This window comes from Belonocnema kinseyi, chromosome 4 (genome assembly GCF_010883055.1).
Source record: "Belonocnema kinseyi isolate 2016_QV_RU_SX_M_011 chromosome 4, B_treatae_v1, whole genome shotgun sequence".
Taxonomy (NCBI): domain Eukaryota; kingdom Metazoa; phylum Arthropoda; class Insecta; order Hymenoptera; family Cynipidae; genus Belonocnema; species Belonocnema kinseyi.
The window spans coordinates 95,513,450-95,538,131 of NC_046660.1; the positions used below are offsets into that span (position 1 = coordinate 95,513,450).

The 24,682-nt window shown below is 31.6% G+C and overlaps 1 protein-coding gene across 2 annotated transcripts in view; it reads left to right on the forward strand.

Moving 5' to 3' along the window:
• Nucleotides 1–4,258, forward strand: part of LOC117171508 (E3 ubiquitin-protein ligase Rnf220-like) — a 272,836-nt gene extending 268,578 nt beyond the window's left edge. For both annotated transcript variants that reach the window (XM_033358879.1, XM_033358878.1), the window contains 4 exons: nt 1,455–1,722; nt 1,838–2,277; nt 2,439–2,513; nt 2,889–4,258. In XM_033358879.1, coding sequence (XP_033214770.1) covers nt 1,455–1,722; nt 1,838–2,277; nt 2,439–2,513; nt 2,889–2,960 — 855 coding nt within the window. In that variant the 3' untranslated portion in view covers nt 2,961–4,258. The remainder of the gene's footprint in view (nt 1–1,454; nt 1,723–1,837; nt 2,278–2,438; nt 2,514–2,888) is intronic.
• The last annotated feature ends 20,424 nt before the right edge of the window (nt 4,259–24,682 follow it).

Below are 24,682 nucleotides of genomic sequence, written 5' to 3' on the forward strand. Positions count from 1 at the left end.
GAAAATTAAAATTCGAAAATTTTTTCTAAAGCCTCCAGGGGACTTCGTTTTCGCACGAAAAAATTTTATGTGCCCTTATTGCATCCGGACCCACAATTAACATTTTTAATGAATAGCCATGTTATTTGCAAAGTCGTTATTGCCCCGGCAGTCAGTCTTATCCCGGTCCACGCTACCTAAGATCTTCAGAAATACTATGGACATAGCTTAAAATACTGAAAGATTGAAATATTCGTTCTAAATTACATTCATAATTTACAAGTTGAAATTAAAGGGTGTGGCAAAATGATTTTATAGATCATAAGATTAACCTTTTCTCTATACCCACATTATTAACATGTTTGCGTGTGTATTGTTGCAATCCATATTTTATGTATACATACTCTATCTTTTTATTAAAAACAGAGTTTTAACGTATAAATGGGATAGAGGTATGGGTTTCAGATATTATATATTTCAAATGCTGTATAAAATTCTAAAAAAATTTGTAAATTAAAAAAAGGTCTGGTTCAACTCGAATGATAAGCTTGACCCACAGTGCACTGAGTCACATGCATTGAAGTGCAGCATTTATTGTGCAGATTGAACCAAAGATATCATGTATATCATCAGCGGACAGTCCCCACTCGTGTGATTTGACGTATTTATTCGCTCGTGAAAAAAGTATATTTAAAAAGTATCGAAAAGCCTGCTCAAACAACTGTGACCTTCATACCTCACGTTCGGAAAATACCTTTCTAGTGAAGCATGGTGGGCTTGCTGGAAGCATTACTGCCGCTGATTCACCCAATCAGCATTTCAGCAATGACTCATTTTCCCGCAAAAACTTCAAAAAGGATACTTCTTAAATATTAAAAAAATTAAAACTTATTTTAAAAAAACTTACATTCAGTTTTTAGTACTTTTTTTAAGTTCGGCAGAAAAAATGTAATATGCTATTACAACATTATAGTTCACAAGAAATTCTAAACACATTATAATATGTCGGATACCATGCATATATAATATAATATCATAGATTGTATTTTACATAGATGATTACATCCGATTTCATAACTCTTTTTTAACGACGTCTGTCTATTTAAATTGATAACAAAAATATATGTTACTTAGATGGAAATCAATGTATATTTCTCAGATTGAACTTTTAAACCTGCTGTTACAGTTTAATTAAATGGATATCTCCACCTGTAATTTGCAAGGAGCACTCAAGTTAAAGAAGTCAGGAATTTAATTTTTTTAAATGTTAAAACTTGTCCATGGTCAGTTAAATTCAATTCTTGCTTCTCTCGCCCTGAGAGTTAAAAACTTACAGGGGATTAACGACTGTGATACTAACGAGCTCTGGCTTGCAATCAGCGTTCCGCATACATATTCATTTTTTTAATTCTGTATCATCAGACAAAGCTGATAAGATCGATAATTAAAACACATTTTACCTTGTGTACTTGCAGGGTAGGATTCGACTTAAGAATCGGAAAAGGAAACACGACGAACCAGCCTGTCCAGTTTGCAACGAAAGACTTTCGGGAACGCCGGAAGAATTGAATCAACATGTTGAACGATGTCTCAACAAACACAACGGAAATTCCACTGGTCCAAACGTGAATATCGATGACGAAGAAGTCGATGTCGAGGGCGATTCTGAGACTTTTGAGGAATACGAATGGGCTGGACAAAGAAGAGTTCGAGCCACATCCATGCTTGTTGGCGGATTTTCTGGTGAGAATTTAAAACAAAATTTCACCTCATCTTTAAGAGGGAATCCTAAAAAAACCGGGTCCTATTTTTCTTTTAAAGTAAAACCTAATTGCATGTCTCTTTTTGTTTGTTATAGCCGCAGGCTTAGCAACATCTTCGAGTAATCGTAATTCTACGGGAGGATGTCAGCAAGAAGAAGATGATGTGGACCTGATTGTTGACGGAGATGAAACAGTTCAATTTGGACCACCGCAGTATTCAGAGGCTGATATTGTAGCATTGAGAGTCGATGGAAATTCGAGAGAACAAAAGGAGCGAGATGCTCTCCGGGAAGCGGTGATATCACCCAACGCTCTCCCGCGTACTCCACCAGATCAAATGCGCATGCATGTAGAAGTTAAACCAGAGCCTGGTTGTACTACTCCCTCAGGCCAATCGAACGAGATCGATGAAAACTCACCTTCAGCATCTCCGAAGAAGGAAGTTGAAGTTCCAGTCATCGAGGCTCTTCGTGGAAGAATTAAAGAACTAGAGGCTGAAACTCGAGGGCAGCCTTTCAAATGCTTGATCTGCATGGTAATTTAATAATCAAATTTCAATGACCTTATACCTGATTCTATTTGTTTTTTTATATTCTAAAATACATTTTATATTAATTTTATATAAAGCTCGAGTGTGTATTCAAAATACGGAGAATTTTAGTTATCTATTTTCTTTTTTTTTTGTTTGTTACTCAGGAACCTTTCAAGAATCCAGTGACTTCTGTTTGTTGCTGGCATGTGCACTGCGAACAATGTTGGCTTCACACTCTGGTAAGAAATATTTTTTGATCTCATATTTCTTCTATTTTATGCTAAAAAATTGAATCCTATTATCAAGATTTAAGTTTATTTCGTAAAGTTATATACTTTTCAAGAGTTAAAAGGCAACTTAGATTATGTTTTATGACGAGTTGGTTCAATTAAGTTTTTTTTGTGTGAAAGCATTCGTTTGGGGTGAGACATTCTCATTATATAAAAACCAAAAAGAAAAATTGAAGATTTTTTGGTGATGATAACTGTCTCTGACATTTTTACAGTGACCTGAATTTTGTGTTTGTGCTATTTATTCCAGAGCTTAAGAATCTAAAATCTTAATCGTTTGAAGGATTTAGTGATGCTATCATATGACATCGCTTTTGATTACAGGGTGCAAAAAAGCTCTGCCCTCAGTGCAACATGATCACATCTCCGGGAGACTTGCGGCGAATTTACATGTGAACCCGGCGAATTGGTGGCCAGTAGAAAAATTCCCATTCTGGCTGAGATCCGTCAACGAGTCTACCTTAATTTTAATATTAACTACAGTTCGCATTCGTCCGAAAATCTGACAGCGGCCGCTTGTATATTTGTATATTACGTTATAAATTAACGATTTAAATACCGTTATAAATATTTAGAGCTAGTAAATTAACATCTAGATTGTTCAAATAGTTATTCTTGCCTGGAAAAAAGACAGAATCGCCGGGAGAAGTATAAAATATTTTACATGATCTATTTAATATGTAATATTAAGGCAAGTTAAAGAGAAATCAGGCATTCATCTTAAGTTAATCGCTTTATTAGAAATTTATTTAGAAAATTAAATAAATGAATTTTAAAAAATTGTATTTATTCAGGATATTAAAACTAAAATACTTTTTGTCTATCCAAATATTTAAAAAAATTAGTCTATGAGAATGCTGCCATTTCTCGCGGTTCTATCTTTCTGTTCCAGCTTTTCATTTCCACGTCACTTAAATCAAAGCTGTTCCCGTACAATCGTCGATATAACTTTGAATTAATGTCGAAAACATCGTTATCTCCCAAAATATATGCACAGAATTTGAAAACAATCTTCACTGTCCGTGAAACGGAAGTCAAAAATCCCATCTTCTAATTAGAAAGCACTCAACGCGTAGGCATTATATCTAGATAAATATTCAGGTTTACTAACACTTATTTAAAAAGTTGGTTTAATTCTGGGTTTTAAACTTCAGTTTTGCCATAATCTATAATGAAATTTTATTTTTATATTTGAATTTTAAAATCTGCATGTTGATAAGTTATTATATGAAGCATCTCCGCAAAAAGTAAAGACTGAGTTAAAGAATATTATAAAGATTGACAAATGAAAAGCACTGTACAACCCACTGTCGAGCATTTTTTAATTTTCTTCACACTATCAGCAATGGCATTAATTTTTCTTTAGTAGTCCATTATCGAAAAAAGTATCCTACATGAATTGTATTCGAGATTTGACATTTCTGCGATCGTTCAGTTTCAGTTTTTATGAAATGGAAAATGCAATTTAACTAGAAGGATTGTCAATACTTTTGAAATTTGTAGTATTATATATTAAAGATCAATGTTTTTTATTGCTATTTCCAGATAAATTTGGATATTTGCTCCTCCAATCGGGTCGCTAATCGACGTTAAATTTATAGCCACTTTTCGGGACACTCGAAGACTTATTATTGTAAATACACGAAACCCCCTTAAAGGTGTGCTGTATTAAAAATAAAATGACCATGGAAATGTACACATGAAGTTTAGTCTTTTCCCTATCTATGCAAATTAGTAAATTCATCTGAACTCCGGATGAAATCATAAGTGAATTAAAGGTAAGTTTCATCCCAATTTAAGGTGAAAATTAATTAAATTTAAGAGAACTGAAAGAAGTCACACTCGGACTCCGGTTTACGGGAGGTTTCGGGAGTGGTTTTAATGGCCTTCCAAGGTAAATCGGGGTTCTCTAAACCTTTTTTCTTTTGGTTTCTTGTTTTGTTAATATCTTCTTACATTTTAGTTTATTCTATATAATTGTATTAGAAAAGTACTTTTTTGTGACACACGCACGATTGCAATTTACGACACTCAGCCTACTCACCGTAAAAACTCTAAGGAAATTTTGGTTGCTGATAATAGAACGTTGCGGTAATCATGGAAAGTTAACATATATTACTGGTCACATTTCCATAAAAGACCGACTGGAAATTTATAAACATTTCCAAATTGAATTTTGGGTAATTTATTAAATGATGTTATTTGGTGTCGACCAGGTGATATAATTAATAGAAGATGTTATAGTTTGTCGGTACACTGGTAAAAAATTATTTATTTAGTGATACTTCAACGTTTCGCCCTTCGAAGAAGGGCCTCTTCGGTCACACAATTATTTAACAGCCATATTGCTCCTCAACGAAACAAATCATAAACAGATTTTGTAGTGAAAAGATCTTGGAGAAAAACATTGCAAATGATTTTTCTAGCGATGTTAATAATTGCAATTGTAAAAAAGCACATCATTCTCCACAAAAACATATGCAATAGATGTTGAAAAATATGCAATAAATGACTTGCGCGTTGTGTTGGCATTGTCAGGATGTTAAAATAAAATAAAAATGTTGGTGGTAATTTACCCATAAATGTCCTGCAGTCTTACCAAAAATTTCATAAATTTCCGGAAATTAAACAAAAGTTTAAAATTGAATTGTCGCTCAATTTAACATAAATTACCTATAATATTACCATAAATTACCAAAAATGTAATAAATTTCTGGAAATTTCTAAAAATACTTAAAATTGAATTTTAGATAATTTATGGTAGGTTACCATATTTACTTGTAAAATTAACATAAATTACCGAAAATGTCCATAAATTTCGGCAAATTTATAAACGCTTCAAGATATGATTTTAGGTATTTTATCTTTAGTTATCATAAATTTCCGGTTATATTACCATAAATGACCAAGAATTTCATAAATTTCCGGAAATTAATAAAAATGTTTAAAATTGAATTTTGGACAATTTATGGTAAGTTACCATATTTACCTGGAAAATTACCATAAATACTGAACATTTCCATAAATTTTCGAAAATTAATAAACACTTCAAGATAGTATAATTTTAGGTATTTTATCTTAAGTTACCATAAATTTTCGGTAATATTACCATAAATTACCAAAAATTTCATAAATTTACGTAAATTTATAAAAATGTTTAAAATTGAATTTTGTGCAATTTATGGTAAGTTACCACAAGTTACTTTTAAAATTACTGTAAATCATGCTTCCTTAATTTGAAATCTAATATGGGCTTAAATCATGGCTGTAATTCGAGAAATGTCTGAAACCATCCATTTGTTATAAAACATATCGTATGCGCCAAGAGGGAGTGGGATTTTTTTCGACTTTTGTATGTTTTCAATACTCGTCTCCGACTCGCGCTCGCCTAAGACTCGTATTGGAAACATGCACTCATCGAAAAAATCCGTCTTCTCCCCCTAGATGCATGACATACTATCTTAATAACTATTTATTGACATAATAAAATAAACATTATTATTATTTATTACGAAGATATTACAAAAATAAAGTTTTGTCGCATGCATTTAATGGCATTGCTTTTTCTTTTGGCACTCGACGAAGTGAATTTTGCTGGCGATTAAGTAAAAATGCTGAATATTTCTCTACGAAAACAAATGAAACTTGACGGGTATTGCAGTGAATTTTCACTGCTTCTAATGTCCAGAAGTGCGTTATTAATTCCCAGTAAAATTTAACTAAGAAAATAGAGCCCATTGACTGAAATCAATGTTAAATTTTCACTAATGAACCAATATTAAGAAATCAATTTCCCAGTGAAAAACTACTGACATTTCAGTAACTCTTTCTACAATGCAATCTTAAAAAAAGTGTAAAGATGATAGCTCTAAATTATTTTAGCTTAAAACTGTTTTTTAGCTACTAAATTACTTCTGACACGGAGAAAAATAGATATTGATAAGCAGATATTAAAAACTTTGACATTTAACCATAATATATAGATATTACGGCATACTATCTAATATCTTCTATTCAACATACAAAATATTAAAGGGCGATATCTGTTTATATTACAAGTATAAAATATATGATATAAACAGTTAATATCTAAGATATTAAAAAAGCTAAATTTTATCGGAGCAAGGTCGCTGACGTGTGGCGTGGCGGCAAAAGATTTTGTATGTATCTTGAGCTTTCATCGTGTGTATTGTGGTTTTTCGGATATCTATTGCACTTTAAGTTTTGGTGGAAAATGGATTAAATGTTTTTGGATATGTTATAATTTTCTCAAGAAAATGAGGACTCAGCTACAGGTATCTTTCATATTAGCCTTGAACAGTGTGTTATCTGTTTAACACAAAAATCGCATATTTATGCAAAAAGCCAAATGCTTGAGGATTCGGATTTTCAAAACAGAGGACTACGATATTAACATTCTTTTGAATTTTACAGAACATGACATGCTTTACAGGTAATTTTTGCACAATTAAAAAATATTTCTTGAATATCTTAGATTCTGCCCTTTAATATCTTGGATATTGTCAGTTAAAATCTTCTTTTTAATATCCACGGATGCTCTACTTCAGTATCTAGATTTCTGTCCCATAGTTAAATCGCTAAGATATTACCTATTAATATCTAGATAGTCTGTGCTAACATCTATTTTTCTCCGTGAAGAAGTAACGTTTTAACGATAAAAATGATATTTTAATGCTGTTAAATAAAATAAAATCTTATATTAATCTGTAAACTGTCTTTAGTTTACACTGTTAGAAAATTTAAAACAACATAATTTGTCATCCTTCCGTTTTTGTTAAATCTCCACGTTTTAAGACCCTCTGAATTAATAAAAACAGGGTTTTACGAATTTGTCTGTCTGCATATCTCTATGTCTGTATATGTCTGTCTGTATGTGATGATAAATAAAAAATCTTTTTCGACTATTTCATCATTCAAATAAAAAATTTCGAAATCTAAACCAAAAACTTTGCATACAATTACTTTTTTCAATAAAATTATGCTCTTTTTCGAAAATTCCATTATTCAAACGAAACAATCTGACTATAAAATAAAATATACATAGAATAAAAAGTAATATAAGATGTTAACAAACAAAAATTTGTAAAGTTCCCTTTCCCGTCAGAATTGAGCAATCGATCAAAAATTATTCAAAGTTTTGAAAACGTTTTCTTATGTTTTCTCTTTCATTAAGATTTTCCCGATTTTGCATTTTCCATCATACCAGTACTATCAATGTTATGTCATTTTTGCCTATTCACGTAAATAAATAAAAACAGTTTGAACAAAAAAATATTGTTTACGCTTTTGAATTCAATAATCTTCTCAAATTAACAAATGCTAAAGTAATAAAATATGATAATCCTGATTGGAAGAAAAAGATATTGACCGATTTTAAACCATTTTTTGAATTTTTTCACTATACTGTTCGAAAATAACGTTTCTCTGGCAAAAAATTCATGTACTTTCAATAATCAAACGTGGTTTTAAAGTTTGAGCCAATACCTATCAAATGTAATTGCTTTGTGAACAAAAATTGAAAATTGAGTTTTTTTCATTTTTTTCTCCCAAAAAACGTGTGTAATTTGTAAAGAAACGTGTGGATTTAAAAAACTTAAAATAGAATATATGCGTATTTGTATTTTCTTTAAAATGAGAACATGATGCGATTTTTTGTATTAAGCCATTTTAAAGTTATGACAATTTTGTTGAAAAAAACCACTTTTTTAAACGATGAATATCTTGGAATCTATGAATTATAGAAAAAAACTTCAAATAGAAAAAATGTTTGTATTTACATGAAGAGTAAGTATTTGTAGAGGAAAAATAATTTTTAATTAATATTTTCTAACTTTTTTACATAACATAAAAACGGTTTTGACAGTCATTTCTATTTTGATATTTGTTGCTACTCTTTATCACTTTGATATCAGTTTTAATAGAGATAAAAGACATTCTCTCATGACAGAATGAGGGAGAAAACGACTGGAGGACCAATAAATGCTCTCTAGAGTTTCCTACAGACCTACGCAAGGAAACCCGAGTCCTGGGTGAGTAAGAAGTCCTAATTAAAGTCCTAGCTCTGTTGAACAGGAAGAGTAAAAACTGACTGCTGAAAATGCAAAGAAAATGGCTGTGCTATTCGAAGCTACATATATAGAGATAGAGGCAATGCATAAATGTGTACTCACACATAGTGTGGATGTGCATTTTGCGAAACGACCTGTCTCTTTAGGGTGGGATCGCACAGTTTCCAGTTGTGTACACTGCACGTACAATGTACATATTGGTGTGCAAGTCGCGAACGGGAGAAAATATGGGAATTTGTGTGAGAATGAGAGAGGAAGTAAGAGAGACAGAAAGAGTGGAGAGAATAGAAAGGAGCGGCAGCAATATCAGCTTGGGGTAGGATATGAATAAAAGGTGGGTTTGCAGGTGGGGACTAAGTACCAGAAAGCTCCGCCTATCTTTACTTGGCTCGTAACCGACTATACGCACACATGAACTAGTCCATATGTATGCATGTGCACGTATTTGTGTCGGTAAACTGCAGCTGAATTCGGCTCTGAGCTTTACCAACCCGCAAACCTCAGAAATGTCCATTCTGCTTACTGATGATCGATCCGGTTCCGTTTGTGTATATAATTTTAAAAAAATATATTGAGGATTCAAAGCATACTCCAGGGATCACAGTGGGTTCTCCATTTATCGCTTTCTCTTGGAATCCCCTTCCAAATTAAAAAAATACAAAACATTATTCCATTCAACACTTCGTGACCCCGGAACTATGGAGTGCTATCTTCAATGTTGGCAACTTTACTGGAGAGGCTAATCAGAATTGGATAGTTTGTTCATGTAGACATTTACTGATAATGAGAAGCCAAATTTTTTTCTGTTTCCGGGAAGAATAATTAAGGAGGTAGAATCGCTACAAGAATTTTCATTACCACTTCAACCAAACTTACACGATATCTAAATATGATCACCAAAAGTACTCAGTTAAAATCTCAGAAGCTTAGGGTACTTTATAAATAAGTTATTAACGTTTATAAATTCGACATATTCAACATTGCGTCTTATGAGAGATGGCGTTTTTTATCTTTCTACTGAGTTATATCTAAGAAACCACCATTAAGATATTATTGATAATTTTAAAAATGAAAAACAAGTATTTCAAAATTGAGATGAAACAATAATATTAACTATTTCGTTCCTGCATATACACGAAAAAAAAATTAATCATGAAACTTGCGCTTCTGAACGTTCACTATCGCAATCTGGTAACATCGCGAGTCGCGATCATTGTGGATCTCAGTCAGCCGTTGATTCATGTCGCCGGCGACATGATCATAATGTTGCCAGATTTCAACTGAGTAAGTCATGCGCGTGTAGGTATTATGACTACGTAGTCGACTGATCTCGGCAGTAGCGATGGTTCCTCCTTAAAACATTGATACAAGATTTCACTTTCGGAATACTAGAACGACAGAATGATAACTTATTGGAATTTAAGGCAGAAATTTGTGGCCCAAAAGTATGGTAAATTGCAATAAGAATGGAGTGGAGGTAGCACCTTAGGGACATCGTTCAAAAACTGCGTCACACTGCCAGGGGTGAGGGGGTTTAACAGATTTTGTGACGATTTGTGGCGAGGGAGGAGTGAATGCAGAATATGTGACATCGCGCATCGAAAACATAAGTTTATATAATAATATTTTTAAATGCTTGGAAAAATGAAAATTATTGATTGTATTTTACAAATAAACCGTATAAATACAGGCTTCACACTCTTTCCTTTATTCCCTTTTTAAAAGAAATTCCTTCTTTTTTTCCTGAAAAATGTTTTTCGGCACTGGTCTGGACCAAAGCAGACCGTCTGGCTTCCATTCTTGACGCACACCAGACGGTCTGGCCTGGGCCTGGCGTCCGTTGTGACGTCATCTGACAAGATGTCTGTAGGCCGAGGACCAAACAAGAAATTCGAATTTCTTTGGAAGATACATTATTTTTTTAATGACTTAGAAAAAGTCATGTTTCACTATAAGCATCTTTAGTTAAATAATGTTTATTATAAACACCCTTTAACTTTCTTGAAATATGAAAAAAACATTACTGATCGAACTTAGATTTTGTTTGCTCTTGGTTAGCTGATCAGCGCCAGATCTGGGCCAGGCCAGACCTTCCAGATTCAACTTAGATGGTCGATCTTGTCTAGCTGACCAATGCCAAACCTGAGCCAGGCAAGTCTGTCAAGGTGATAAGAAAATAAAATAGGGTTTTAAAAGCGTGAATTTCTTATTTTCTATCATTTTAAACACTATGTAACTTTTTTGAAACATGTCGAAAAAATTTGCTGATCGAACTTGATCTAGATAAGGTCAGACTTGTGCCACACTAGGGTCAGACCTGGGCCACATCAGATCTTCCAGAGTCTAGATCTTTCTACACCTGGACTAGACCTGTAAAGAGACTGTCAGGACTTTTTATCTCACGAGTATATTACGAACTGATGTAATAGAACCCAATAAGAGAATCGAACTACTTTCCGTTAAAAGTTACATCTCCTTTTAATTGGAAAGTCTACTATTATATTTTTGTTCATAATTAATCTCTTTTGGCTAAAAATTCCACTATTTATTTGAATATGTAACTATTTTTTAAAAAAATTTGTTTAGCTGAATATTATTTTCTTAACTCAAAATTAGAATCATTCTTTTTGGACTGAAAATTTATCGCTTCTAGTTAAACATACAACTGTTGAATTTTTCATTGAGAATTCTTGATTTAAAATTTAAGGGCTTGGTTGAGAGCTGAATTATTTTGTCAAAAATTCATTTTATTATTTGAAAATCCATCTTTTTGCAGGGAAATTAATTACATTATTAAAAATAAATGTTTGAACTGCAAATCCAACTGTTCTATTTTTGGTTAAAAATTGATCGCATTTGGCTTCACAATTGAAAGGTTTTGTTGAATTCTCCATTTAACTCTTTTGTAGAGAATTTATTATTTTCGTTGCATTCTACTGTTATTTTATTTAAAATAAAATCTTTATTTTTGGTTCTAATATCAGCTTTTATATTTATTGTTGAAAATTAATATTTTTTATTGAAAATTCAACTTAATGTTTTTTGTTTAAAATTTTAAATGTTTTGTTGGCAAGGGATTGAATTTAATAGGTAACTTACACAGTGAAATTCTGATACTGTGCCAGCTTTTGGGCTCGCGGTGGTGGGGAACAAACTCGATTGAGTTCCGCTCCGATTTTGTTTGTTCACGCCTAAGCGACCGCCGCACACTCCGCAGAACTACTTTTACTAATACTTGCGGCGCGGCCTCAATTCTTGGAAGAACTGTATCAGGGGGACCTATATCAGAGTCTTACTGTACAATAGTTTTATTAGAAGAATTTATTACCCTATTAATCTTCTATTTTCTTGAAAATTCGCCTTATTTCCCCGATATTTTTAGAAAATTTTTGAATGTGAAGTATGTTCAAATAATAATATTTTGCTTCCGCATATAAAGAGGGAGGTTAAAATTATATCAATTTTGAAATATAATTTTTGGACATGTTTCCACCTAATTCGAAATCAAAAGTTTAAAAATACAATTTTTAAACAATTTTCATACGTTTTTGTGGGTTACTTTTCTTTTGTTCTCTGCATCTTTGGAAGAATTGTAGATCTGACTGATATCCAGGCCTAAAAGGAGTATGAGCTATATAATATCTAGCTTATTTGAGACACATCGATCGACCTATTGTTGAATTTTTTATGATCTGTTAGTACCGATTTACGAAGTTTCAATAAAATGATTGATCCTACACGGAATGAAATAGTTTGAGGCTAACGGCAATCCAAGTTTGCTTTCATTTTTGTATCTTTAGAATAATATTTGAATTTTATGTATAGAATAGGTCAGGATTTTTAGGTAATTTCGTTATTTTACGCCTGATTTCAATTAAAAATATTATAAAGTATTTTAAATGATTTTTAAAAAATTCAAAAAAGTTTAAGGATCTTCATGCAATTTAAAAATATGTTTAAGTATTAAAACAGATTTCCAGGACTTATTTGATTTAAAAATATTAAAAGTTTATAATTCAATTTCAAAAGATTTCATAATATTTAAAAGAATTTAATAGATTTTAAGTAATTTTGAAGGATTTTAAAGGAATTTCAGTAGAATTTAAATGAGTTTTAAGATTTTAAAGAAATTTCAAAATATAAATAATGTTCTTGAATTCTTTAAAGTCTGTTAAATCTCTTGAAATCTTCGTAAATTTTTAGAAATCATTTAAAATCGATTAAATTTCTTAAAATGTATATTGATTTCTCTAAACTCTTTTAAAATATCTTGAAATATTTTTGAATTTATTTAAAATCATGTTTAGTTACATAAAATATTCAATAATAGTTTGTAATATTTATAAAATTGTTACATTATAAATATATTATTATAAGCTTCGTAACATTTTTTATAGAATGGGTTGCAAAAATTTGCAGACGATTCTGCATAGCTGTATAGGATATATTTCAGATTCTTTTCTTTATACTCGAAGCTAGCTTGGCCGCGAGGCTTTCGGCGTTAGTAATCCGAAAAATTTAGGGTTTCGAACCCGCGACAAATAAAAATGTTCATAGTGTGCGATTATAAATAGTGTAGTGATTTGTGTAATACAAAATAATTGTGTACTCGAACATGTGAACAAATATTAAAGTATAAAGTAATAATGCAAAAGATTAAATTTTGTTTCGGGGAAAAATTGGTTTCAAAACTTCTTCGATACAGACTGTATTTCAGCTACAAGTTTAGATTTTATACAACTATTTTACGTTTGTCGTATATCCTACCTTTCAATCGAGGTTGCGTCACCCCGACCTTTAAATTTTATAGAACTTTGTAACATATTTCGTTGAATAGTTCAACGCAATGTATAAAAAAGACGATTTATATTTTTCCGTGTATCTTTAAAAAATGATTTTCAACGAAATTATGGGAGGTGCAGCTGTGATCCATGCATATGGTTGATTTACCCTAACCAAATTCTGTCTGACGTAGCCATCTTATGTTTAGAAATATCTATTAGAAAATATGACTATAGCAGTAATATTGCTTTCATAATTATGGTATGGGTAAAATACGCAAACCGTATCGCTGTAGCTGAGCAAGCAATACATTATGGTTGGAATAACCAGAATTATGCGTGTATCGTCGAATTATTTCTTTTAGTGTTTATAAGTGGATTTTTTTACACATTGAGCATATAACAGTACTGCATTTTATATAACCGTGCGCATCTTCGAGAAGCGTTGATTGATCTATTGGCGTACCCATGTAGAAATTCCAATCGGGATTTAGTAGGGCCCTGGATAGATTTCCCTATTTTTAATCCGGCGCTCGTCGGGAAAAATGGAGAGGGTCTGACTAGTTCTGTAACGCTGTTTAAGCCAGGTTCTAGCTAGAACTTCTGAGCAGGCACTAACCAGAGTGCCCTTTTATCGCCCGATCATTAGTAAGGCCACGTTTAGACCCCTTCTGTTACCAGATGAATATTTAATTGATATTACAAAAAAGGTATTTAAAAAATAAATATTAAATGATTGCGAGTATTTAGACTTTAAATAAAAATGGCCCTATTTTGAGTAAATACATATATTACATTTTTAAATATTATATTACAAATAAAATTTCTAATGCTTTAAAGTATCGAACACCTAAATCTATACCTAAATCTATCGCCTAGCAGTCGGAAGTCTTAACCATTACGTTAAATCTTCGAGTTGATAGTCGATGAAAAAGCCAAACTCATAAGCTACACATAAAAAAATGTTGAACTCTCTTTTTCTAATTGAATATTTATTATTATACGACATTATGTACATGTAAAATATACGGACTGTTGACAGGAATATCAATGAAATAATTCTTCAATAAATAATTTTAATCGTTTAAAATTTTTCTTCCTGTAATATTTCGTTTTTTTCCATTGTAGAGTACTTTAAAACTTTTTACAATAACAGTAAATGTCATTTTTTCTAAACATTTACAGTTTTTCATAAGGACGGAATTTTTTTCTTAAAAAAAAGGATTACATAGATTTGCCATACCTATACGAGGCATGAAATTCTTCACTAGAAACTGATAGGGCACCCATCGGTTTTTTCTAGACTAGATATTCTGATAGAGGCTCCAACCAATTTTTTCTGTGCTAAATATTTCGATAAGAGTGCCAATAAGTTTTTTCCCGACTAGATATTATGATAGGGACCTCATCGGCAGTATATACAACGTTGCTATACATTACTCTTTCATAATTTTAACGTTGGAAGCCGTCTTGAATTTTCTGCAGATTGTCATATTTCTTCTTTTACATGATTATAATCTGGTAACGTGATATAAAATATCACCTTGTGGTTTTACCATTTTTTCTTGTGCGTATTTTATTTGATAAATATTACCCACATTTAGACATTGTATTTTACAATAAGATTAAAATTATGCAACGAGATTTCATTAAAGTATCTTCTAATATAATTAAATTTGGTAAAAAAAGTGACAAAGAACCTTATATAGTTTCAGGGTTATGAATTTCGTCCTCTTTTTTACTTGTCGATAGCGTTTCATTATTCATGATAAATACTGTTGATAGTATTGACGTACATTTTAAAGAAAGAAAATACAAAGTTGTTTTTAGACGAAAAATGCATACTATTTTTTGAAATGCATGATCTTTTATTTTATTTAGAGGATATATTTAAATAACTTTTATACTTTTTACAGAACATATTTTTTCCTAATTAATACATTTTCTCTTTTGTAATGGATTTTTAGTAAAAAGGTATTATGATATCAGTTCTGCAGTTTCTTGTATATGTTCTTCCCTTGTCTACTTTTTTGGGTAATGTATACTTTCGCCTCTTAGTGGTTAAGGTAGTTTGATTTATTTTTCTGCCAGCAAAAGGAAGGGAGAAACATCGTAACATTAAGTCGAATTACTAGCTACACGTTTTTATAAAGTTGTTTGCACATAACAGTTCAGCCGTTACAAAGATATAATAGTACCTGCTGTGATTAAATAACCTGCATCGCACACTACGGGGCAAAACCGGTCGTTCTTGTTCTGTTCTGTTTAGTAAAAAACAAAGCTTAGGAATATAATTCTTAAAGATTCTAGTCTCATATATGCATTTACACTTTTTTAGGCAGTCCAAGTATGATATTCATTTCTTCATTATTAATAAGCAAGTTATTATTTATGCATGATTTATTTCGGTTGCTATTTTATTTATTTGACATTTCATTTTCAGTTACTAAATTACACCTATAATATTTACGGCTGGCTACTATACGTAATAATATTATAATAGATATTTTTACTGAAAATCGTAAAATATAGCCAAGAAGTTAAATGTCACAGTACCCGCGAGAAATAATATCATGGCAGTCTGGTGTCAGGTCTACATCTATCCTGGTAGTACAAAGCAAGTTATAAGTTCGAACAGCAAATTTTTCCTTGAAATATTTTGTAAAACATACAGGGGGTTTAAAATGATAGGAAATAAGAAATTCACTCTACCAAAACAAGATTTTTTTTATTGTCACCTTGTCAGGCTGGTCAGGTCCAGATTTGACACTAGATGAAAAACATTAATTTAATTTGAGCGCACATATCCTCTAAAAATATTCTATTCGATGAAAAGATACAATTAAATTATACATACATCTTTCAAACTTTTTTAAAAAACCGTACATATACCTCCATATATGTTTCATAGGGAAACAAAACTTTTCAAAATTCCGGTTCAGAATTCTCGAAGGAATAGGAATCAGTGATTCTGCATGAATGATTAATCAGATTTTTGCTGCATATCGACTTTTATTTTCATTTTTGTCATAAATTCCAATTAATTGTCATATTGCAAATTAGATTGGCTTAAAAAGCTATTGTTTTGTATTAAGACAAATTAATTCCTCAGCAGGGATGATTCTACACGTTAAAAGTTATACGATGCAAATAAGAGACTAATAAGTTAAAATATCTCGAAAGTAAAGGTGAAATTGTCTGTCACAGCGAAGCCGTAAGCATGAACTTTTTAAAAAGATTTTCACGATTTTATCTTCGAAGTAAGGGAGCGACCATTAATTACGTAAGTATTTTGTGGCGGGGAGGGAGTCCAAAGAACTTTACAAATCCCTACTTATGGCGGGGGGGGGGGGGGGGGGGGGGGGTATTTCAAATAATTTCTTACGTAAGTTTCCTCTTTCTAATTATTTTAGAAAAATATTCTAATTGAAACCTGTTTTGGCTGTTGAAATTACTTTTTCTACCATTATATACATTTTACCATTATTTTTGGTACACCTTTTAGGAAATATCGTACAAATTCTTTGGAATGTTTGGAATCCTTTGAAATTTTGTAAATTCTTTTTAAAAATTGGGGGATTCTTAAAAATTTCTATATCTTGCGAAAATTCCTTGAAGTCCTTGGAATTCTATGGATATTGTGCGTAATCTGTGGAACGCTCCTTTAGACGATTAGGCTACCAGAAAAACACTTGAAATCTTTTAAATATTTCGCAATTGCTTGAAATGGCTTGAAATCTTCAAAATCATATAAGAATCCCTGATAATCCTTTAAAATCCCTAAAAATCCCTTAAAATTCTCCATAATATTAGGACATTATTATTCAAAATAAATTGGAAAAATTCCTCACAAATTTCGCAAAGAAACTTGATAAGAGTTTCGAGAGAAAAAAAACGCAGAAAAAAATTCTGCTAAGGTTACAGGATTTTTAGTTAAAATAGGGACAGAATAGATTTTCTGTAAAGACTACCGAATTTTATGCAGAATTTACAAAATTTCGAGTTACCTTATAAATTTACGGATATTTTATGCAATAATTCCTGACATTTTCTGTCAAGTTAACAACTTTAAATTGTAAAATTTAATCAAAAAAACTGTAAATATTACAGAAAATATTTGTAAATTTTGTAAAATCCTTTGCAAAAATTGAGATTCTCTCTGCAATTATGCTATAGGTCATTTCTTCAAACTCCTAAAATCTTTCAAAATTATTTTAAATCAATTTGAATTCCTTGTGACTCGTTCGAAATACCGTAAAACTTGCTTAAGCGATTCGAACCTTTTAAAATCCCCTGAAAGCACATTGAATTCCTTGAAATGTTTCAAATGTGCTCAAATCCTTTGAAATCTTTTGGAATTTCGTTTACAAAATTTCACAAACCCCCGTCATTCCAGTAAATACTTGTAAACGTAGCAACTATTTTACCCATATAAAAATTTATTTACAATCTACATGTTGTACGAGATTTTTTTTATTGCTACGTAACTTTCGAAAGATAGAAAGATAGGTGCAATTATTAACTAATGGAAACCTTTACATTGATAAAAGAATCGTTCTCAGTTCGAAAAATATCATTTAATCAAATAAAGACATAATTTTTTTGTTGCACAGTTTTCGGATGATAATCATAATTACAAATACTAATTTTTAGAACCCTATTAAGAAAATTGATTTCTTACCGCCTTAAACACAAATTCGCTCTAATTGTTCGTTATTTTTAGAATCTTGGATGCGCGAACGTAGGGAATATTATTTCAACCCACATTACTTTTGTGGAAATCCAGGGTTTAAATTAAAAAATTTTGACCCGCTCCGAATTTGAAAAAAGAAGATTACTTTGCTCCACTCTAATGTGCGAGGTGAAAGGGATAGGAAATTTATTTCGGATTTTTCGCATTGCTGCAGATTGGATCCGATTTTTTCTAAAAGAGATATTTCGGGCGAGAAGAGACAAGAAAACATCGATTTCGGAAGGTATATCGCCTGAAGAAAATGAGAAGTTATCCCGAATCTCGTGATTTAAGTCGAAAATCTGCAAAAACCAGCAAGATCGGACAAGGTTCTTCATAACTTTTACAGTTTGACATCACCCGGATTCATAGATTAAAAATACTGTAGCAGAATTTGGATTGTATGGAGTGGAATCACATCAAGACGAAGAAGAAGGCCAAAAAGACCTTTGAAAGCTTTGAGCTCATAAAAATATTAGTTTAATATTAACTTACGTATTTTACAAAAACTTATTCATAGGGTAGAAAATGTAAAAGAATCATTCAAATATAAACAAATAAAAGAATACGAAAAACATTAAGAATGATCAGAAAAATCATATTTTTCAGTTTTAGACCTTCTATCCTTATAGTTTTAAATTTGTTCACAACTCTCGAACCAAATTTGCTATGAAAGAAGTGGTTAGATTGTGTAAAATAATTTGAATTAATTATATAAATTAATTTTAAACCATGACATCGATGAGAATAATTGATAGCGAAACTGAAGATGTTCTTTTTTACCCTTCGCCTTCATCTTGATTCCACTTCCATATTTTCCAAATTCGCTGCTACATTCACAGCAAAAAATAGAACTTAATTTAAGTCGAAAATGCGGCTTATTTTAAGGTGTCATAAAAAGAAGCATAGGCCATCTGAAATTAAGAATTACATCTGAACATTAAATTAAGGGAATTAGATGCCTGAAATTCAGGTCAGGATCATTTAAAATTCAGGGAGGCATGACCTGAAATTCAGGTATTCTCGCTCTTCAATTAAGAACATATTTATACTGAAAGCTAGTGTAACCTTAAGTTAATGCATTATCCTAACTGAAATTAAGGGTAATATTCTAACTGAAAACCAGGAATTTCTTACGCCTTACCGACACTCCTTACTTGCTCTTATATAATAGTTATTCGTTTTAGAAAACTTTTACTCTGCTTTTCCCCTATATGATTATTGGGAAAAAATGGTAATGAACTTCAATCTGTCAAACTACGACTTGTATACATTTATGTAGTTAAATTTTACTCTTATCTTTTTTTCATGTTAAGTAAACTGAAAAGTTACACTCTATTGCAGCTACCGTGAAAAAAGGAAACCTTCAGCTTGTGGTGAGAGACGAACCCGAGGCTACTCTGACCAAACTAGGCTTACTACTATTAACCGGCATTGAGAGACTGAGGTTCAAATCCCGACACAAGTTAAAGGTTTACTTTTTTCAGGGATGCTGCAACAGAAAAATAGTTTTTCATAAAGCTTGCTTATATTAATTAAGGATCGTTCAAAAATTATATAATAAAGTTCGTAGGTAGGAAGCCTATACTGCTTTTTTATGAGCGACATTATACGCACATAAATATCTTGTTACGATGATCTCACTCTTTGGAATTTTTATTTAATCGCAAAATGATTCGAATTTTAAAGCTGACTTTATGAGAGAGATAAAGTGAGTACTAACTTTTTGACGTTTCCAATAATGCATAGCGAATCAATTCAATGTGTAGATCCGAAAGTTGATACCATTCTTCAAGTATCTGTAGATGAGAAATAAATTTTTTTAAACTACTTTTTTTAAACTACTTTTCTATAATTTGATACAAATTTCTTATGAGAATTCTGCCCTCCCGATGAAGAAAATATACAACCGCACTTTTGATCGGAAATTACTTTTTTCATATCGTTGGAATTGTTATGAAAATAAAGGATTTAATTCTGCTTACTATTATTAAAAATGTAAGTGAATCTTTAGATAATTAGGAGAATTTGGGGCAGTCTGTGTCTTAAAATCGTGATTAAAAAAATAAATAAAAAATAATTATAGCTGATTATTAATATAATACTTATTATTTACTATAAATATTTGTACACATATAAAGTGACCAAATAGGTTCCAAAAAGGCCAAATTTCAAGAAAAGTCTAGATCGGTGTGTCAGAATTATTTGGTCTTTCAAATAATGAAAAAAACTTCAAAACTTTGAAAAATGACAATAGTCGGCTGATTTTCTAAATCTCTCGATACAAGATTTTCTCGAGAAACCCATTTTTCAAATTGACAATTTGTATTTTTTTTAGAAATAACTGTCAATATCTACTGCATATCTCGAGAATTTCTCTCCTTGTAAAACAGAAAAAAGTTCAAACATCTAGAAAAAGTCTTTAAGAAAAACCACTTACTCTTTTGTGAAAGCTGCCATCATTTACGGTATATATATATATATAAGAAAATTTATATTTAAAAGTTCCTGACTTCAAATATGATTTAGCCATCATAAAACTGACAGGTTACCTTTTATTATATCAGCAGAAACTTGTTAAAAATATTGGAAAAAATTAAATAGGTGTAGTTTTTCTGAAAGATGGAGTCTACACTAACGGCGCCGGTTTCTTTTATCATGGAAATACATTGAGCTTAGACCCAGTATTTTCTATTTGAATAGAAACTTTGTTACGCATGACCGATTAATCATTTAAATTACGAAAATTGCTAATTGTTAGAATAAAAAATATTTATTTTATTATTTGATTGAATAGATTAAAAAAAAATTAAGAAGTATGAAGAAATGCTTATCGTAAAAATTATTTTCTACGAAAATATTTAAAGGAGATGAAGCTTCGTCCCATGTGTCTAATCTTGTTGTTTTTTTTATTATTACACCATTAAGCCATTTCCCTTTCGGGGTAGGCGTGACTCACTTGGCAGGGGAAAGGAGTAGTATGTGGATGGGATAGAGATTTTTCAGATTGATCCAGAATTCTCGTGCTATTTATGTAAATAACACGTTCGTTCCGCAACACTGCTCCGACCCAGGTCTTTGTTTCAGGCGTCGTTCACTCTACTGACACTCTTTTTATTAACTATTTTCCGCCATAATTTCCTGTCCTGGCATACTTCTCTAGCTTCTTTTATGTCCATGCATTTTTTCATGTAGGCTCTCGCGTTTCTGTGACTTCTTATGTCTCTTCTAAGTAGGGTCTCATTCACACATTCTAACCATTCTTTCCGCGATCTACCTCTGGGCACGTTGCCATTTACTTTACCTTGATACACTTGTTTCGTTAGTCGTTCATTTGGCATTCTTTCAAAATGTCCGAACCATCTTAACCGATGGTTCGGACATGTTGAGAGAATGCCAAATGAACGACTAACGAAACAAGTGTATCAAGGTAAAGTAAATGGCAACGTGTTGATCCTCATTATCGGCCATTTTTCCACGTTATTATTATTATTATTATTATTATTACACCATTAGGTCATTTCCCTTTCAGGCTAGGCGTGACTCACTCGGTGTGGGAAAGGAGTAATATACCATTAATATACCATTATATACCAGAAGGAATATACCATTTTTAGATTGATCCAGAATTCTGGTGTTATTTATTTAAATAACACGTTCGTTCCGCAACACTGCTCCGACCCAGGTTGCTGATCAATCTCTCTAGCAATCACCCCAAGTGAAAATCCTCACAAATTCGTTATATAAGTTTCCCCACTTGTGTCCATTAGTGTCCAAGATCTTTTGTTTCAGGCGTCATTCACTCTACTGACACTCTTTTTATAAACTATTTGCCGCTATACTTTTCTGTCCTGGAATACTTCTCTAGCTTCTTTTACATCCATGCATTTTTTCATGCAGACTCTCGTGTTTCGATGGCTTCTTATGTCTCTTCTAAACCCAGAAAAAGGTTCGTATTAAATGTAAAAAAAACATTTTTTTTATTAGGTTCTTTTGATTCAACATAAAAATATTTTTATATTAAAAGAAAATTCATTTGATTTTAATAAATAACGTCACGTAATTTCTTTAATTTAAAGAAATTATTTGTTCAAATGATTTGTTTGATTTAAAACAAAATTCTTTTGATTCAAAAAAGTTACTAGCAAATATGAAAGAAACAATTTGTTTAGAGTCAGTAATTTGAAATGAGCAAATTGTTTCTTTGTATCAAAGAAAGATTTTCTTAATCCACATTACCAATGCGCCATCCCAAGTGTGAATTGCCGGAAAAAACGAAATATTACGCGAAGAAAAATTGTAATCAATTTAAATTATTTATTTAAAAATTATTTTATTGATATTCCTGTTAACAGTTCGTGTATTTCACATTAACGCAACGTCGCATAATGATAAATAATCAGAAAAAGAGAGCTTAAAATTTGATTCTTGAACTTTTCTGAACTGCACCTTATGAAGATGGCTTTTTCACAGAGTTTCAATTTGTCGGTTTAGCGCAGTGGTTAGCACTCCCGACTGCTAGGCGATAGATTTAGATATCTATACAGATGCAGGTTCGATACCTTACCCGACCGGGCCCACATCTGGGCATCCAAAATGTGGACCCGATCAGACCCAGATATGGCCGCTTTAATTTTTTATTTCTATAATTAGTAAAATTTCTAAAGTGTTTATATGAGGACGCCTTCTCGAATACATTGCTGAAAATTTTTAGAAGCTAAAAATTAATTGTGATGTTGATTCTAACAAATTAAAGCTTACCTTTGCCTTCATTGCAGATATAAGAAATCTCACCAACAATTTTGTGATTGCGAACTCGCAACCTACTATTTGCTTTTGGCATTTTAAGTTATATGAAAGAAAGACAATATCACCACGATAACAGAAAACTTTACATAGTCTTGTCTAACCGAACCCGACCCGGCGTGGTTCTAACGAGAGCCATATCATCTGCCCCCTTGGGGCCACATGTGGAAAATCCGATCGGGCTCAGATCGGAACTCTGGAATAAGTTGGGCAATTTCTGCACGGGTAAATTCAAATGAAATCTATATTCATTATATACTAACATGTGCTCTTTTTTCAAACAAAACAGTTATTTCATTTAAAGAAATGTAAAGGTCAAATAAAAAATTACATTTCTTTGATTTAAAGAAATTTCTCAATTAGAGCAATCAAATATTTTTTCAATTCAAAGAAATATTCGGTTTGAATGAACGAAATATTTCTTTAAATCTAATAAAAAGAGTTAACAAGAAAATTTCTTTAAATCCAACAAATGTTTCTTTGACCGTATATCAATACTTAATTTCTTTGATTTAAAAAAAGTTTCTTTGATTCAACAAAACTTTTTTCTGGGTGTAACTAGGGTCTCATTCACACATTATAACCATTCTTTCCGCGGTCTGCCTCTGGGCACGCTGCCATTTACTTTACCTTGATACACTTGTTTCGTTAGTCATTCATTTGGCACTCTCTCAACATGCCCGAACCATCTTAACCAATTTCTTTCCCACATGTCTATTAGCCTTTCTTATGCACAACATTCTTCGAGAATTATCTCGTTACTCACTTTGCCCATCAGAATTTTCCCGCATATTATGCCAAGAATCTCATGTCAATTGCGTTAATTTTACTCTTATATTTTTCTTGGTAGGTCCATGTCTCGCTACCATATAGAACAGTCAGTACAAATATAGAATTATGTATTGCCATTTTATGTTTATTTGATATAGTTTTACTTCTGTTAATGGGCCCTGCTCTACCAATAACCTTCTTACCTTCATTTATTCGTCTATCTAATTCATCATCTATCTTCACGTCCATAGTTAATAAGCTACCAAGGTATACGAACTCATCAACTTATTCAATTCTCTCATCATTTAATAAAATATTGCATAGTGCTTTCTCCGTCTTTTCTTAGAACACCATAGTTTTTGTTTTACTTGCGTTCATTTTGAGGCGCATGTTCGTCATGCTTGCATTCAGTTATACACCGTGACTTTGGAAAAGTATAATTGTTTGACTAGCATTATTTTTGTGAGCAGGCAAATGGGTACTTACCCGCCCCAGGAGTCTCTGGAGAGGGGTAGAAGTTTAACCAACTTTATTTCTGTGACCACACTCAGAAAGAAAACTTTCTTTAACAAAAGAAATCGTTTCTTAACCAATGTTTTTTCAGCTAACACAAAAATATATTTTAAATAAAAAAACATTTATTTGGTCCTAAAAAATGACGTAGTTCATATTTTTTGATTTAAAGAAAATATTTCTGCAATAGGATTTTTTTAATTAAAACGAATATTTGTTTGATTCAAAGAAAATTCAAACGGAAATCAAAAAATTAATATATTTGAGAACAGTAATTTAAATAAATAAAACTATTTCCTTAAATCAAAGAAATGATTTTGTCAATCTAAACCACTACCCAGCTACACGCATGCGCGGAGATAATCAGTTTGAGTATTTTGCCTTTGGCGCCTGAGTTGAAGAGACCGGCGTTCATTTGTTTAAGCG